At 33.9% G+C, this 17,836-nt stretch overlaps 2 protein-coding genes across 7 annotated transcripts in view; one reads left to right on the top strand and one right to left on the bottom strand.

Annotated features, from left to right (window-relative positions):
- LOC146998593 (uncharacterized) overlaps window positions 1-17,836 on the bottom strand; it is an 88,622-nt gene that overhangs the window by 29,578 nt on the left and 41,208 nt on the right. The gene's annotated exons all lie outside the window — the stretch shown is intronic.
- Window positions 1-17,836, top strand: part of LOC118193629 (dermonecrotic toxin StSicTox-betaIB1i-like) — a 74,539-nt gene that overhangs the window by 26,972 nt on the left and 29,731 nt on the right. For 3 of the 6 annotated variants that reach the window (XM_085811187.1, XM_085811186.1, XM_085811185.1), the window contains exons 3-5: window positions 2,932-3,199; window positions 4,931-5,062; window positions 8,209-8,334. In XM_085811187.1, coding sequence (XP_085667313.1) covers window positions 2,932-3,199; window positions 4,931-5,062; window positions 8,209-8,334 — 526 coding nt within the window. The remainder of the gene's footprint in view (window positions 1-2,931; window positions 3,200-4,930; window positions 5,063-8,208; window positions 8,335-17,836) is intronic. The other 3 variants (XM_085811190.1, XM_085811189.1, XM_085811188.1) reach the window with 1 other exon arrangement.

The raw sequence follows: 17,836 nt of genomic DNA, 5'->3' as shown, positions 1-17,836 counted from the left end.
CATATTTCGGTTCTAACTGTGATACTAAATAGTTAAATTTCGTTTCTCCCGAAATAATTCCATTTATCTTAAACTGAGCCTCAACTTGAAAAAAGCCATATTTCTGGGCGATCTAACCAAAATGGAGGAATTTTGACACACTTACCTTGCACAGTTCCTGGGCAGGGCCCGTAACAGTTTTATCGTCTTCAGACATATTTACTTTAAAATCGAAAGTCCAAGTCACCAATTATTGGCTCTGACTCCAAATTAATCTTTATTTTTACAACTCTGTTTCATCAAATAACGTCAATCCAAGTTTTAAATCAAAATAATCTTCATTTTCGTTTTTATCAAAATGTAAACAACTCTTTAGAACAATATCATTAGTAATCTTTTGTTGCCATTCCAAGAACAACAAAAATTGAATAATCTTTTTGTTGCCATTCTGAAAACACGGTCGAGAGGTAAGTCACAGCTATTAAAATATTTCTTACGAAGACTATTAAAACTTGGACACTCAATTAAAATATGACGTACAGATAGATAAACATTACAATTTGAACAAACAGGCTCATTCTCACCTTTTAAAAGGTAGTTGTGTGTCACTCTAGTGTGACCAATTCTGAGGCGAGTCAAAAAAACTTCCTCCTTACGGTTTCTAGTTAATTCCCAATGCTCAATTCTAGGCTTTACATGTCTTAACTTGTTTTGAAGCTGAACATCCCAAAGTTGCTGCCATTTTTTTCGGATCTTGTCTTTGATTACACAACAGATGTCTCCAAAAGGGATGAGGCGAGTGGACAGTTAAACAGCACATTTCGCTGTGATATCTTCCATCTCATTCCCTTTTATCCCCACGTGACCGGGAACCCAGCAGTACAGGATTTCATATCCACGACTTGTTAAGTTTATATGTATCTTTAGAACATCCACTATTACAGGATTTTGAGTGTTGGAAAAAGCTTCTAATGATAAGCGCACTATAAGAGTCTGTATAAACTATAAACTTTTTATGGCTGAGCCTTGAGATGTACAGAAGACTATAATATATTGCAGTTAGTTCAGATGTTAAGACAGAGAAAGCATGGTGCAAGCGTCTGCCCTCCATGTGATCTTTAATTACAAATGCCATCCCGACATGATCTTTTGACTTGGACCCATCTGTGTATACTGGAAGATAACTGCTATATTTGTGCCTATGATTAGCAAAGAGTTGCGTGTAAATGATCTCGTTAGTGCTTGCCTTCATGTGATGCTTGAAAACATCAAGAAGCTGAATCCGTGCATTTTCCCAAGGTGGGATTTTAAAATTCTGTACTGCTTGGGGGGTGCATATCAGAGAGGGAAAGTTCCTCAATGACAGGACGAAGTTTTAGAGGAAAGGTAGGAACACAAGATGGACGTGTTTCAAATAAAGTTTTACACACATTATCAAGTAAGCACAGCTTATTAGGATGTTCAGGTTGCGATAGAATATTAAAATATTGCAATAGGGACGAATACTCACGCCTCAGATAAAGTGATGGTTCGTTACAGTCAACATACAGGCTGTGGACAGGAGAAGTCCTGAAAGCTCCTGAACAAATCCGCAGAGCTTGATGGTGAACGGGATCTAGTTTTAACAATACTGATGACCGAACGGATCCGTAAACAACTGAGCCAATCTCAGTCCAATCTAGAGCGGACAAGCGCTCTGTAAATGCGAAGCATGGAGCAACGCTCTGCACCCCAGGAGATGTTCGCCAACACTTTTAAGATATTTAGCCTTTTTAAACACTTTTTTCTCAGGTTTAAAACATGAGAGAGGAAAGTCAATTTTTGGTCGAACGTCACTCCTAAAAACGTTACTTCAGGCGCAAATGGAATAATTGTACCATTCAGATATAACTCAGGCTCAGGATGGAGACCTCGCTTCCTACATAAGAGCACGCACAAAGTTTTTTGCTTGGAAAAAGAAAATCCCTGTTTGTTTGACCATTCTTGGATCTTATTCAAAGCCATCTGCAATTGCCTCTCTACGTATCTCATGTCTGCGCCTCGACAATTAATCTGTAAATCATCAACATATAGAGATCCCAAGATGGTGGGAGGAAGTTCTTTTAATACAGAGTTTATTTTTAAATTGAACAGGGTTACACTAAGCACACAGCCTTGAGGCACACCCTCTTCCTGTTCAAAAATATCCGACGAAACAGAGCCAACCCTTACTTGAAAAGTTCTAGTGTTCAAAAAATTAAGAATGAAAATTGGTAGGTTGCCGCGCATGCCACTCTCGTGAAGATCCCGAAGTATACCGTATCCCCATGCTTTATCATAAGCTTTCTCAGTGTCAAAGAATAGTGACACAAGGTGACTTCTTACAAAAGCTTTTCGAATGGATGTCTCTAAGAGAAGCATATTATCTACGGTCGTTCTCCCCTTTCGAAAACCGCTTTGATAAGGCAATATAATATTATTCTTTTCCAAGAAGTAGACTAGGCGGCTGTTTACCATTTTTTCAAACAGCTTGCATAGGCAACTCGTAAGGGCAATTGGACGATAGTTGGAGGGATTCCTTGGATCTTTCTCTGGCTTAGCAATAGGAATTACAACAGCTCTCCTCCATGCACTTGGAAAATATGCTCCTTCCACACTGTTATAATGAGAAAGAATTGGTTTATTTTTCTATGGTATTTTTTATGTGGGTTCCCTGTCGCAACAGACTGAAAAATGTATGATTATGAATCGTATTTTTTGCATCGTTATTAGAGAAGGATTACAGCGGTACCGTTCTCTGTTTTGTTAGATATTACATTACTCTTAATCTAACTTAACTGGCATTGGGAACTTCCACTAGTAAATAAATAATAATAATAATAATAATAACTAAATGACGTTAAAACATCACACAAAAACTGAAATAATACCACCAAATATTGATTTAAAAATTTCAACAATATTTTCATTTAGATTGCATGTGAATCTGATGTACCGCCGGAGAGAGAAGAAGATGGTCGGCGGCCCATTTGGAATATTGCTCACATGGTTAACGCTATCTACCAGGTCGATTATTACCTTCGAAAGGGAGCCAACAGCGTAGAATTCGACGTAGAGTTCAACTCTGAAGGGAAAGCCATGCGTACATTTCATGGACTGCCCTGCGACTGCTTCAGGAATTGCTACCGAACTGAAAACTTCATCGATTACATTGACTACCTGAGCAAAGTAACAACACCAGGTAATTACGCATTAATTGCAAAGCAAACAGATAGCTAGATATCGCTATAACGAACCTGGTTTATAAAGAAATCCAGGATATAATAAACGAGCTTTTTAGACCCGTTCGCGTAATAGCAAACCGCACATTGATTTGATCAATGTTAACGAATTCGCTTACTGCGCATGCTAAATGGTGTACCATTGGCGTGGGAGGAAACACTGGCAACTAAGCATAAGCAACCCTACACAAGCCTGTGAGTCATGTTGGTTTTACTGTTTACAATTGCGATACTACGGAAATTTGTGTGTGCTTATTGCATGTGCTTCTGTTTCATTTCATTTTGGTTTATTTTGTTCATAAACATTACTTTTAATATCAGTTATTAGTGCAAAGGGGTTTTCCACCTGAGGGACTACTGTTTCGTTTGGCGTCGAATCACTCTGAATGTCAGTTTCACTTTTCAAACTGTTGCCACCAAATATTATTGCCCTGTAAGAATTGGAGGCTCCCTTCAGCCCACCTGGACACGAGTGTCCCCATAGCTCAAAAGAAGGAGCCACGTATCTCCACAAACGAGGGCAGCCAGTAACCCAGCCACCCCCAAACAGCAAACAAAAATGCTAAATCAAAAATAAGTAAGCACATCTAACACAAAATTACAGACCAACAAACAAAACAAAAAATTCATAAAGACAAATTTACAACATAGAACACCCCAGATACCCAAAACCCATACAAATACAAAATTCAATTTTAACAAAAGATTCCTACCAGCGCCCTATTTGCATTGATAAACTTCATTAGAGCAATACAATATGATTTAAAAACTTTAAAATTAATGACATTTATATTATTAGATTAAAAATAGTTGTTATTATGCTTTAGAAATAACAAATTTGGCCCTATCTCAAAAGTAAATGAGTATTATTTTGCGCATTATTCTAGTTTATATTAAAATCAGTAATGTTAAAAATCTGTCTAATAGGGGCTGTTAAACTACAATCAATCACAAAATGCCTAGCATCATTATTGCCCTGTATTATATTTGAAGAAATTAAGTAACGAAGAATCTACATAAATGTATGTATGTTTCTCGCATTGTGATAAAACAACGGTACCTAGAGCCATCCAATTTTGAATGACGTAATCGTACTGCGAATACGGGCAACTGGAAGTCCAAATTTGAAATTTGGAATTTGTTCTATGATCGATTTCATATTTTGTAAAACTTTAACGAATTTATGATTAACGAACTCAAGGATTTCAAAGCGATGAATGGCAACGTTGTACAGAAAAAAAAAAAATATCTCCAGCGCGCGAGTCTCTGTATCGGAAATTCTAAAGATAGGCTCATTTTAAAACTATTTTGCGATATTGCTGTTGAACTGAATTTTGTGGTTTAAGTGCGAAGAACGTGATATTTAATAAATAAATGCAACACACAAAATGTTAAAAAAACGCCCCTTTGGACTTAATTTAAAATCTGAAATCTTTCAGAATTTTTTTTTCGCAGTGTGCATATGTTGATTTAAACTTTAGAGTACTTTATTCACCGCGTGTCAGTTTCATTATCCATTATGTGTATCACTACAATAATTGCAATAGCTCCTTGACTCGAAATGAGCGGAACTTGAAATATATTGAATACCTCTATATTAAGATTTTATTAGGAAATCCCATTCACAATAACGAATAGTTTTGTAATTAAGAATCCGACTATAATATCAATTTGTTTTTATGCATTTTTAGGAGACGAAAACTTTCGAGAAACTTTAGTGCTACTCTTCATGGATGTCAAACTTCGGGATCTGAGTCGCAAAGCTAAGTTCCGAGCTGGTGAAGACATTGCTAAGAAGTTAATTAAGTATTACTGGAAAAAAGGTACTGTTTATGTCTTCTAATACTTCTAGTTAATTTTACCAAGCATGTCATTTCATTTTGCATTGCATTTTCTGGAATAAGGATTGGATTACCGCTGAGCTTTAACATTTATCTTAACAAGTAAATACACTTGACTCAGCAAGTCCCTTATTTGTATTGCCTTGTTTTCCCTTGGTTTAACAAGTCCTCCACTGGCATAACAATGTATTGAAGTGTTTTAAAGAAATTTCACCATTTTGGTAAAACACCAAACTTTTTATTTTTCACACTTACATAAAACTGAAACATTTTCGAAGCGAGGATTAGACGCATCTTCAAGTAAGCAACTTTTAAGCGCGAGGACTCACTCGATATTTATTTGGTAGTTGTAGCAACGAACAAGACGCTAGTCTTAACCCTCTGACTGCTTAATTTGTGGACCGAAATCACTTCCAAAATTGAGTGTTATATAGATATATATATTATAGATATAATGTTGTATGATCTTAAATTCATTTAGTGCGAGATTAATTTAATTCCAGTTCCCGTTAAACATTTTTAACAATTTACATTCAAGTTATTTAAAAACATGTTTCGAAATAGAACTTACTAAGTATGGATTCATTCTTTTCAGATCATTCCACTATAATTAATCTTAGGAGATAATATAATCAGTATTATTTAGTAAATAAATTATATATATATTTTAAATCTATATATATTGGAGAACTGAAAAATGCACTCCTTCTTTTTAAAAAATATTTTTTATATAGATTTTTATCATGAGAAACTAAGTTTCCAGAAAAATCAATTTCAGATGTTATCACAAAAAAAAAAAAAAAAAAAAAAAAAAAAAAACTCTTCTTTTAAATAAATTTCAGTCGAATTACAGTTAATTTCTATTTATTGCATAATATAAAAAGTAAAATGTATAAAATTTAATAAAATATAAAGCGCTGAGGGAAAAATACTTTAGAAATGCAGTTTAGCATGATAGAGTTCAAAACAGGGTTCAAGGCAAAGTCCAACTTCACAGTCTTTGCACCAGATTCAATAAATCTAATTAATGATCAATCTAATTATTAATCTAATCAATAAATCTAATTAATAATTCAATAATTTAATTAAATAATCAAGATAATCACTGAACGTTTTCTAGCAGCCATTTCTGTAAAATTTTGCTACATTTGAGTTGCAGTGGAAATCGCGGGATGATCAGGGCCAGAGGGTTATACTCTTCCCCCATAGTCTCCCCCTCCCCAGTTGTGCGGACTTTTCTTGTTAAAATCATTAATGTCAAACAAATATCAAATTCATCAAATATATTAAAATTCGGCACAACACAAATAAAGTGCTGAAACTTACCTCTAAAAAATGTGCTGAATCTTACCTCTAACAAATACACTTAGCTAGCAGAGCAAGTACATGCAAATGCCTTTCAAACAAAATTTAATATTCTGATGGCAAAAGCAAATTAAGAGTGACTTTTTAAACTTCTTAGTATATATATATTTTTAGCTAGGAAATATCTGAGCACAACGACTTAAACTGTCTTTTGATGGTGCTTCCTTTTTCTATGCACATTTTCATAGTTAAGATTGGAAGACCAAAGCCCATCGTAATAATCTAAAATTAATCCCAGTGTTTTTATCTAACCACACTAATGGATAATGATAGGTCTGAATGATGAATTTATGAAGTCCACCTAGATAGAATTTTAACTTCAGTATTGCAAAGATAATAGGAGCACACTCTCTTTCAATCGTTTTGTATTTCTATTTGGTAGATGAAACGTTTTTCCTAAGAAACATTATTAGATGCTTTCCGTCATTAGCAATTTGTAAAGTTCCTTGGACAAATATTGGGTTGAAACTTAAGTAATCGCCTGCACAGCTACAATTTAGTATAGGAGAAAGAAAATTTCACAACATCGGCTTGCTGATCCTTTCAGGCTACTGATACCAGCTGGTGACATTATTTTTGATTGAATTAGTGGCAGCTGTATAGCGTAGCTGTGTAGCTGTTAGTTGTAGCTATGTAGCAGAGGCAGGTTGTTAGATTTTAAATTTTAATTGATTAATTTGATTTTGACTTGTATTAGGTTGAAACATGTATTAGGTAATGGCCGTTTTTTCAATTTAACAATTTTTATTTTAACAAAACGAAAAACAATAAATTAGTCAATAATATCTGAGTTTTTGGGCTTTCCTCATAGACCCAAGATGTCAAACTACAGTCGTTTGGCTACAATCCATTTGTTCGGCTAATTCTCGACTGGTTTAACGCGCGTCTTTGTGCAGAAATTGATTCAAATGCTTATAAATTATTTCTCCGCCTTCTTAGCATACCTTTGTGATGTGGTGGTCTGCACGCTGGGCGCGTATTCCAGAACTCCGTGGTTCGATTCCCGGCGAAACCGTTGCTCATTTTTCATCTATCTTGCTTCCAAAAAATCCTAATGTCTCTACAGTGGCGCCTGAACTAAAAGAATGGTGAATGATGCTCCACACCCAGAATTTGGTAATTGGGAGCAATATCACAAAATAATTTAAAAAGAGCATATCTTTATAATTTCCGATACACAGTCTCGCATGCTGGAAATAACAAAAGAAATTTCCCGCCTCCCATACAGTGCTGCCATTGATCGCTTTGAAATCGTTGAGTTTGTTTAAAGAATTCGTTGAAGTGTTTCAAAATATGGAATAGATAATAAAACAAATTCCAAATTAGGGCTTCCAGATGCCCATATTTGGTGGAGGATCACGTTCTTCAAAATTTGATGGCTAGGTACTGTTGCTTTATCACAATGCGAGAAACATACATACATTTATGCAGATTCTTCATTGTTTAATTTCTTTAAATATAACACAGGGCGATAATATTTGGTGGCAACAATTTGAAATGTGAAACGGATATTTGAAGTTTTCAACGCAAAATGCCAAAACGAAATTAAGAGCCCTTCTGGACTAACGCGCTTTGGGCTAACAATGCAGAAAATCAAAAATACATTAAAAGGGATTAAAATATATTTGCAAACATTTTTATATTCGGAAGTATATCTCAAGGTCCAACACCTGCAAAACGCAAGGCAACATAAATAATTTTATTGACACGGTGCATGAATATAATTATAATAAATGTTATAAATTGTGTACTTTTTCCTCTAGGTACGCCAAAAGCCAGAGCTTATATTCTAATATCACTTCCTTCCATCAACCATTTGGAATTTGTGGAGAGCTTCAGACAAACACTGTCAGACAACAAATACTCATCCTATTATGAATCAAAAACAGGTAGGTACATGTTAATTCCTTAATAATTTGAGTAAGGCTGCATCTTCTAATGCATTTCGTTTTGTTCCGTTACTTACCCATCTGAGTATCTTTTAGTATATTATCTGAGTAATGTGAATTTTATAGTTTATTTTCCAGTACTACGTAAAAAAGCTGCCTAAACGGTATAGTGGTTAATGACAGCAACGTGCGTATCGATGGGCTCGGGTTTTAATCCCAGATAAAGCATAAATGTTTGTAAGGTATTAGAATTTTTAAAACAAAATTCTAATCTCTCTACAGCAGTCACTCTTAACTTTTCTTTCTCTCATGCATCCTGTTGATAGATGATCAATCCATCCCCCTTCCCTAACTCGAAAAATGCATATATATTTATTTAAAAATTTTTTAATGTGTTTTATAAATTAAACAAGAGAAAGGACAGAAAATATTGATAAATACCAAATCTTGAATTAAAAAAAAAAAAAAAAAAAAAGAATTACTCATCAACTAAACATAAATTCTTAACAGATAAGTAAAAGGCTGACTGCATCTCCTGAAACTATAAAATTCCCTGGCCGTATTCTGACCCCTCCTTCCGCTGGTTGAAAACTCCTAGTATTGTGTCTCCATGGCAAGACGGCACGGCGAGCCCGAAGCTCTCCTCGGCTCTACTTTATAAAGTTGTAGAGGCATTAGGTTATTTTTGAAGCAGGAGACATGAAAAATGTGCAGTGTCCTTGCCGGGACTTGAACCCCGAACTTCTCGAATACGCACCGAGTGTGCGACCCATTACACCACGAAGGCGTGCTAAAAGGCGGTACAAATATCTTATATACTCCCTCTCTTAAATGGCCACTGAGGATTACGGAGCTCAGTCGCCAAATTCTGGTGGTGGAGAATCATCATCCCGACCTCTTTTAGTTCGGGCGCCCTGTAGAGTCATTAGATTATTTTTGAAGCAGGAGACATGAAAAATGTGCAATGCCCTCGCCGGGACTCAAACCCCGGACTTTTCGAATACGCACCGACTGTGCCACCCATTACACCACGAAGGCATGCTAAAAGGCGACACAAATGTCTTATAAGGTTATATCCCTGGCTTCTGCCTTCAGATCGTACGTTCGGGCTGCGTGCAATTTAAGTTTAAAGTCACTAAAATAAAATATAGTAATCTTTACAGACAAAATATTTATAAAATTGAGTGCAATAAACAATTATTAGATAAGTAATTTCAAGTAACTTTGAAAGTTACTTGACTACAACTTAACTACAACTGTGAAAAAGGAAAACCGCAATCATTTGCATATTTCAATATTTTAAATAACATTTTCTTTAAAATAATATAAAATGCTGGAGATTAAAATTACAACACCATGAAGAAACCATGAAGAATTGTTGTTTGACTTCTAAATTAACATGAAGAAAAGCAAATACAAAAAATATATTTATTGTACTTAAAGTGTATGGCATGACAAAAAATGATTAAATTTGTAAGTACTTTGGGGGTTTAGAGAGGTGCGAGATTAGTGGAAACAGTTGCCACTCCGGGCAGCTAAAACGACCCTTACCCCATTAGGCATGGAGTCGAACTGGGCTTTAATGACAGGAACGGGCAACTCATTCCATGCTCCTTCCAGTCTATGCCACATTTCATTCACCCTATTAACTGGAGGGGGGCGGCGGACTACTCTCTCAGCAACCCATGACCAGATGTTTTCAATGGGTGACAAATCTGGAGACGTGCGGGTCAGGGCAGAAATCGAATGCATTGTGTATCGAGGAAGGTCAGAACACGACGTGCAATATTTGGGGGTCTAGTCTGGACACCGGTCGAGATCGATATCGGAAAACCAGTCGGGAGTCTCTTTCCACTCGACAGCAGAAGGGAGATCGAGTCGCATGTTCCTAAAACGTACTCGCCGTACGCATGTTCCTAAAACGTACTCGCTGTACCTCCTGCTGTGAGAGCTGCTTCGCTGCTATTGGTTAGAAGAATTTAGACGTAACATAGAGCTTTCGACGTCATTTGTTTTGTCACGTGGTAAAGCTTCTCGTACTCCAGCCATACTTCTTCGGATTAGAGCTGTTATGTTTTAATCCTTTAACAAAATCAGTTAAATCAGAGCTGATTTTATGTACAACTGAATTATTAATTCATATGTTAATATATATTTTCACTTTATGCAATACACACTTGAGAAATACCGGATCATTACAAAGGAAGGAAAATGGGTTATTTGCTTGAGAGGGTTATATCCATATAGCATTTTGCTAATGGAATGTTGGAAAAACAATATTTAACATAGTTTATTAATCTTTTATCGTGATACAACCACATTTTTAAGAACAAGATTACAAAGTTTACAATTATACACCTAAATTTATCTCAGTTTTCACTCTGAGATGGAATCCCAGGAAAAATATTGTTAATGATGGACTAGATCAAAGTAGTCATATAGAGAAAGCACACGTGGGATCTTTGCCTTTACTGAATAACATTTGCCAGTCAATTTACAGCAAAATATATATGCCTACATTGCCTACTGTCCATTAAATTAAATATAACCTTTGAATCGCTCTTAATATTCTTGTTTTAAAAGTAACTTGTCAGTTAATTTTATCAGTAACTTTTAGTATGCATTAGCTAGTAAGGAATATACTTTTTAGACACATAAACATTGCTTGGATTATCCTAAATTTTCATTTATATTTTAAAATACACAGCGTCATTTCCATTATCTATTTCTACTTCATTACTCTTTTTTTTTTTTTTTATTTTTATTATTATTATTATTATTATTATTAAGATGGGGATGATCTAGTGTGACAAATTGCATTTTGAATGTATTTTAAATTTACCATTAATATTTTAAACTACATTTTGCACCAATATTTATGTTTGCTCTCGCATTAAGGGAAACAAATATAATAATATGTTATTAAATTAAAATTCCTGTCTTTAATTCCATCTTTAACAACAGCCATAAAATATATGGAATTTACATTCTTACCACAGATGTGGTAAGTCATGAACTCATTGGCAACTTTGAAGAGCATTTGCAAACTTGTTGGTGAGTTAGGAGAGGGATGTTTGTTTGCATATCTTTAAATTTATTTCAACGATGCATCCACCACCACCTATTGTTTTACATTTTTCTTCTTCAATACAAGACACGCACAACTCTAGGCTTTTTTTCACCGTTGTTTTCCCTATAAATCTTTTTAATAAAAAAATAATTAAAAAAAAAAAAAAACAGAAAATTGCAAAATTTTGGCACCAGAATCCTAAAATGAGAAAGGAAAGAGAGGCATGTGATGCCTTTTATGTTGTATGCATGCAGAAAGCAACATCGCCAAAGATTTTACCAGAGACAACAGAAACTGTGGTATGTGGTCCACCTGAATGCTGAAGTACTGAAATTCCCATAGGAGGGATCATAATCTGCAACCACACTGGTGAAAATATCTGGAGAAGTGCAGTCTGGGAGAATGCTATGTGTATACTTGGGTTGCCATATAAATGATTTTTAGTGACATGTGTAGCCACATAAATTTTTCTTCGCATCATGGTTTAGACCATCAATACTTTTTCACAGCATTCTAGTGAGGTACAGAAAATTAGAAAGTACTAAAATTCATCATTTTAGAATTATTTTGACTAAGTTATACACTTTGTGAACTGTGATGAACAAAAATTAATAAGCTGTGGTTCCCTCAAACCAATTTCCTTTCTTCCACATAATGATTTATTTGCATATATCAGAACTTTACTATTGCAATGTTTTTGGAATGATTATTATTTCAATCTATGAGATTTTTATTTTACCACCAAAGAAAACACACAGACATCATTGCTGGGAAATAACTACCTCTAAAAATCTGACATGTATTAATAATAAATATATACCTTTGTCACAATTTGAATTATCATTTTTAAAGCACATATGCTTTATATTTAATTATGTTAAAAAAAAAGCACTATCCTACTTGATCTGGTTTTCCTACCTGAGCTGGTGAATGAACTCACCAGTTTGACTCATCGATTAAGATAACATAATCTTTATGTATGGCTGTTACAGTTATATTATTCTTCAGTTCAGAATTAAGTAAGTGCTACATAGCAAAAAATTAAAGTAGTTTTTTTTTAAAGTGACCATTGTTTCAGCTAACTTTAGTAGAAAAAATAAGCAGCTCATAGATGATCTCAATAGATGCTTTGCCATGTTCAAGTAACCTAACCAAACCCTCGTTAGAACATTATAAGTGACTACAGCTATAGTTGTGCATAGAACTTTGCAAATAGAAGGATAAATAATATAAATGAATTTTTTCCAGATGAATCTTAATACATCAACACCATCAAGGATCACATCCATGGTCTGCATCAAAAAAATGCCACGTTATGTCATGCATTATGTATCCCCATACAGATCTGAAACCAAGTGTAATCGTATGGTCCATTACATTCCAGTTGCCTTCACGTTTAATGCTTGCAGTTGCTTCACGTTTTAAATGCATTATGTTATGCATTATGCATCCCCATACAGGTCTGAAATCAAGTGTAATCGTATGGTCCATTACATTGCAGTTGCCCTCACGTTTAATGCTCATCGGTGGCCAGGGCAACCTGTATGAGTGCAATGGGCAACAAGACATAGGAGCGTCAAAATTTTTAGAATTTTGGCAGGAACTGGAAGGCATAATTTGCAAGCAGCAGTTATTCTATTTCGGTGATAAAATATCTAGCTCTGGCTTCGCTAGCAACCAAGCAGTAAAGTAGTTGAATACTGATAATTCGACCTGGGTTTACATTCTAGCGAACAGGTTGGCTGCACGTGTGTTTTCATAGTTTTCTGCATATATGAAATACGTATAAGCTAACTTCTCTTTGAAAGTACCTCTACCCTTAGCCAAGTTACTAAGCTGTAATCAAATAAATTAAACACCCCCCCCCAAAAAAACAGCCTTCATGTTTAATGTGCAGTTGAACAGGCGCCATTGTTTAGGGCTACTGTAAATGATTTATCAGATTTAAAAATTCTAATATCGAAAATATTATGCATATTATAATGATTGAATCCAAGTAAAGAATGAGAAATTATCCATATTTTCTTTACGTACAACAAATGTTTTGCTGTGTATGTTATGTGAGCACCAGCTACATTATGTACAAAAATACCATGTGAACACCAGGTGCATTTGGTACATAACATATTAACAGTACATTATGTACAAAAATGCTCTCCTTAATGTTTGCCCAATCGAAGACTTCAAATGTGATAGGTGATGCAGTATGGAAACTCGTACAAAAAATGTGAAATCAATAGCCATTTGGAAGTGTGCTATGTGATCAATGTTCATAAAATGTATGTAGCATGCGAGGTAATTTTTTAGTTTCTAGTTCATTTCGAAAAATTGATTATTGTATGTATACCATTTATGAAAAGGCAGTGTTTTTAAAATCTGATGAATCATTTATTATTACTCTGAGGTTTTCGAAGCTCACTGCTGTCTATCTTTAGAGGTTGTCTAGAACTAGTGATCAACAAGGAATGTATGGCACATAACAGAGAACAAATCCTAAATTCCCACCATTTTTTTATTGATCTATTAATCCCTTGATCTATGATTTCATCAGATCTGTTATCTACTGAATATATCAGGCCTATGATTATAAAAAAACTAACGTACCACAGTCTACCCATGGCTACATCAGCTGAAAACTGGCAATAACTGAAATCTACTTTTCTCACATATTCTAGATGCACATCCAGTATCTGTTTATCTTCATGCAATGGCTGTACGAGGTGGTATACTCCAAGATTAACTGTTTTTTAAACCATGTACTTTAAGTCTAACTGATTTGCTTACACATGTACAGTTAAACCATGTATTAAAATTTATTTGTATAATAAATATAGCTTTATCTCCCGTTTTCAATAATCTTATGCTTTTAAGGGCCATCATTGTTTTAAGATTACAACAGTTATTTATATTAATGTTAACCCCCCAAAATATTAAATCATTGTGGAAATCTACAAATTACACAAACTGCAATTATCATTTTCTTCTAATATTTAATCTAAAGCAACGGTTCTCAACCTTTTGACTAACGCGTACCATCTAAACAAAAATTGAAAACCTTGAATATCACCACCACTCCTGAACAAAGGTCAAACCACATAAATTTATGAGTGTTAGAAAAAAAAACTCAATCAGGATGTTGGGTTTTAATTTTTTAATTTAATAGTTAAAAATACTTTGCTTCTTTGTATACCATGGTTGAAAACCCCTGATCTAAAGAAATGTTCCTATGTTGTTTAGATTCATCCACACTCATTCTGCAAATAAATTGAGGAAATTTTTATATTTTTGTCTATTAACAGTCAAATGGTAACTGCGTTAAGTGATAATATCAGTAGAACATATTCGCTGTACTGATGATTTGCATACTCTTTCTCAAATGTACACATAACTACTAATAATTTATTCATAGTAAATCATTAATAGAAGATTTTACGGTTCAATCCTAGTATCCGGTGCACAAAGGATTTGGCGACTTTATGATGAGCAGTAAACGGGGCATATACGATGAGTAGTTAAACGGGTCATTTTGGTGTTGGCGATAATTTCAAAATCGCACCAAGACTGCACCGTATACTAGGATTTTACCGATTTTACTCTTTGATGAAACACATTTTACTTAACTTATCTTTTATGCACTTTTGTAACATACATGTTAAACGTCAGTTTACATATTTTCTAATTAATATTTCTTTCACTTAAATCATGATTTCCTAGAAACCGGTATTGCTGTTTGTTATTAATTTTTCATTAAAATGCTTTCAGAAGTTTTTTTTTTCCTTCTCAGAATTTTACTTCATGTGATGAATAAGCATTATTTCCATTAAGTTGGAAAATTTGGATCTAGGAAAATATACAGTTTGTCCAGTTTTGTCTGACATCATTCTAAATCTCAAAACAAATCTATAGCACATTACTTTAGAGACAATTTTGATTAAAAAATCTGTGCAAAATAACATTAACAAGAGAAGTTATCCTAACTGTATCTAAGCAAATGTTCTGAGATACATATTTATGTAGGTATAATATATTTATGATATATTTTATTATAAAGATTAAGAGTTTTACTAAACATACATCACTTAACCTAGCTTCATATTTAAAGACACAAAACATTTGTACACTGATCTCAGGCAGGTCATGGCTGGCTTGGTCTTTCATGTATTTTCTAATCAGAAAAGCAGGTATGAGACAAATATCATTTAGTAGCTTCCATGAGAGCATCTCTCAAGCAAAATACTTGTCAAAATTAATTAATTAGCTTTTAAAGGTACATTAAAAGCATGATGTTATGAAGAAGAGAAAAGTTTCACAAAGCAGAAAAAAAATCTAAATTATAAGTTAGCAGGAAATCCAGCCTTAGTCCTACGAAGCTTTATTATAGCACTATTATATTTATTGTTTTAAACTCTAATCCATTTACTCAGAAATCCATTCTATTAAGAAATTTTATATAACCATCATTAAGAAAAATATATTGTTTTTATATGACTACTTCATTTTAGACAACATATTACTTTATGAAGCCAAATAATAGATATACAAGACTTAGTTGAATATCAATTGTGTAGATCTTTTGAAATTTTAATATATAATTAGGTGCTTTATTAGTGTTGGAAACATGATTTTGTAAATAATTATTTTCTTCTCAGAAGACATGCTGTATTTTTGTCTTAAATCTGGCTGGTATTTTCTAGGGAAGATAATCTTTTAGAAGACTTTTGCTTACATTTTTGTTTGATTTATCCCTTAGAAAATTTCATGAATATCATGATGTTGACTGAGCAATGCTACTAAGGCATTAGTTTTATATCATTATGCACAATGGCAAACGATATGCGAGCGACTAAATGGCTAGTCAATAAGATAGTGATTATTTCTGGTGTTTTTTATTAAACACGATCTGTAGCTTTCATAAGTATAATAAAATCTGAGATAGAGTTAGTAATTCATCATGAATCAACTTGACTGCTTTATGTAATCTTAAACAATGCCTAAGACCTATCGAAAAGCCACTTTAATAAGGGAGTGTACCAAGTGTCTTTCTAAATTTACAGCTGATATCACTCAAAACAGTTTTATGTATCTTATCATGCACATAAATTATGTCATGATGCAAAATATTTTCCCAACATGATGATAACGTAAGTCGAGCCTCCAGCAGCGCACGTCACATTATCAGATATACCCCATTAAATAGAGATTTCCTGATTTCGAAGCAGAGAACCACTGTACACATATATAGCAATCCTGTAACTGTCTAGTAGTGGGTGGTTTTACTATACTTTACCTTGTTGTAATGATGCTATTAATTATATCTTCAAAGATATCCCGGTACTATTCCGTTTTGAGGACCGTAAAAAAAAATTATGAGAAAATATATGCGCAAAAGCGCCAAATCTAGCAAACGCATCATTTAACAGCGCGCCAAATCTAGTGTACGCGCTTATTTCAGATTGCGTAAGTTTATGTTGTTCCATATTTCTTAAGACGCCTTTGAAATACTAGTTTAATTTTTAATTCCTTTTTTTGATTTTAAATCCTTTTTTGATATCCTATGGATTTAACAATTTGGGAAATGCCAATGAAGAAAAGTCTGCAATAGAATTTTGGGTAAAGTGCAGAATCACCCACTGCTTGACTCGTTTTTAAGAATTGCACATACTCGGTATCCATGTACACATCGACCTATTTTCACTTAAAAAAAAATCCCAGAATTGCACAAAAATGGCACTTCGCACACCCTAACCAACGAGATGAAATTATGCTTTAGCGATAACTCGGTAGCGAAATAGCGATGCAGGCATCCATTCAGCTATGTTTAGCAATTTTTATATAAATTATAATAATGATCTGAAATAGTTATTTACTCTTACGCTTCCATTCACTCATATTTAGCATTTTTATATAAATTTCAATAATAAAAGAGTATTATATGAAATTAAACTTTCATCTAAATTAATACATCAATCTTAAATAGTTATTTACTATTATACTTCCTTTCTTGCGTTAGGGTTGCCGCAATTATTTTTGGCAACACTGGCATCAACAATAGTTTGGCGATTTTTTACGGCCCTCAAAACCGAATAGTACCGATATCACTAATTAATATATATTCAAATATTAATTTGATCCAAGACACTCTGATATTTATTAGTAACAAAGTGTCATGCACATATTATGTGAATATAATTATTTTGGCTTTGTATATATTGTTAATGTTTACTTCAGGACAGTTTGGCTATGTTGTAATTGTAAGTCACTTTGTTTTTTATTTGCAATCTACTGGTGGTTGGGAAAAGTATAAAAGAAAATCATCTAAATATGAATGTGTTGTCAACTCCATTGATGGCTGCATGAAGTCTTTAGGCGCTATCTATCCTGCATCAATAATTTTTTATACAGAAATATGCAATAGTTTTATAAACTATGTAA

Source organism: Stegodyphus dumicola, chromosome 2 (genome assembly GCF_044657685.1).
Source record: "Stegodyphus dumicola isolate Sdum_Otavi_A_Nest chromosome 2, ASM4465768v1".
Lineage (NCBI taxonomy): Eukaryota > Metazoa > Arthropoda > Arachnida > Araneae > Eresidae > Stegodyphus > Stegodyphus dumicola.
Note: the sequence above shows the minus strand (reverse complement) of the source record. Positions and strands in the feature narration are given on the sequence as shown.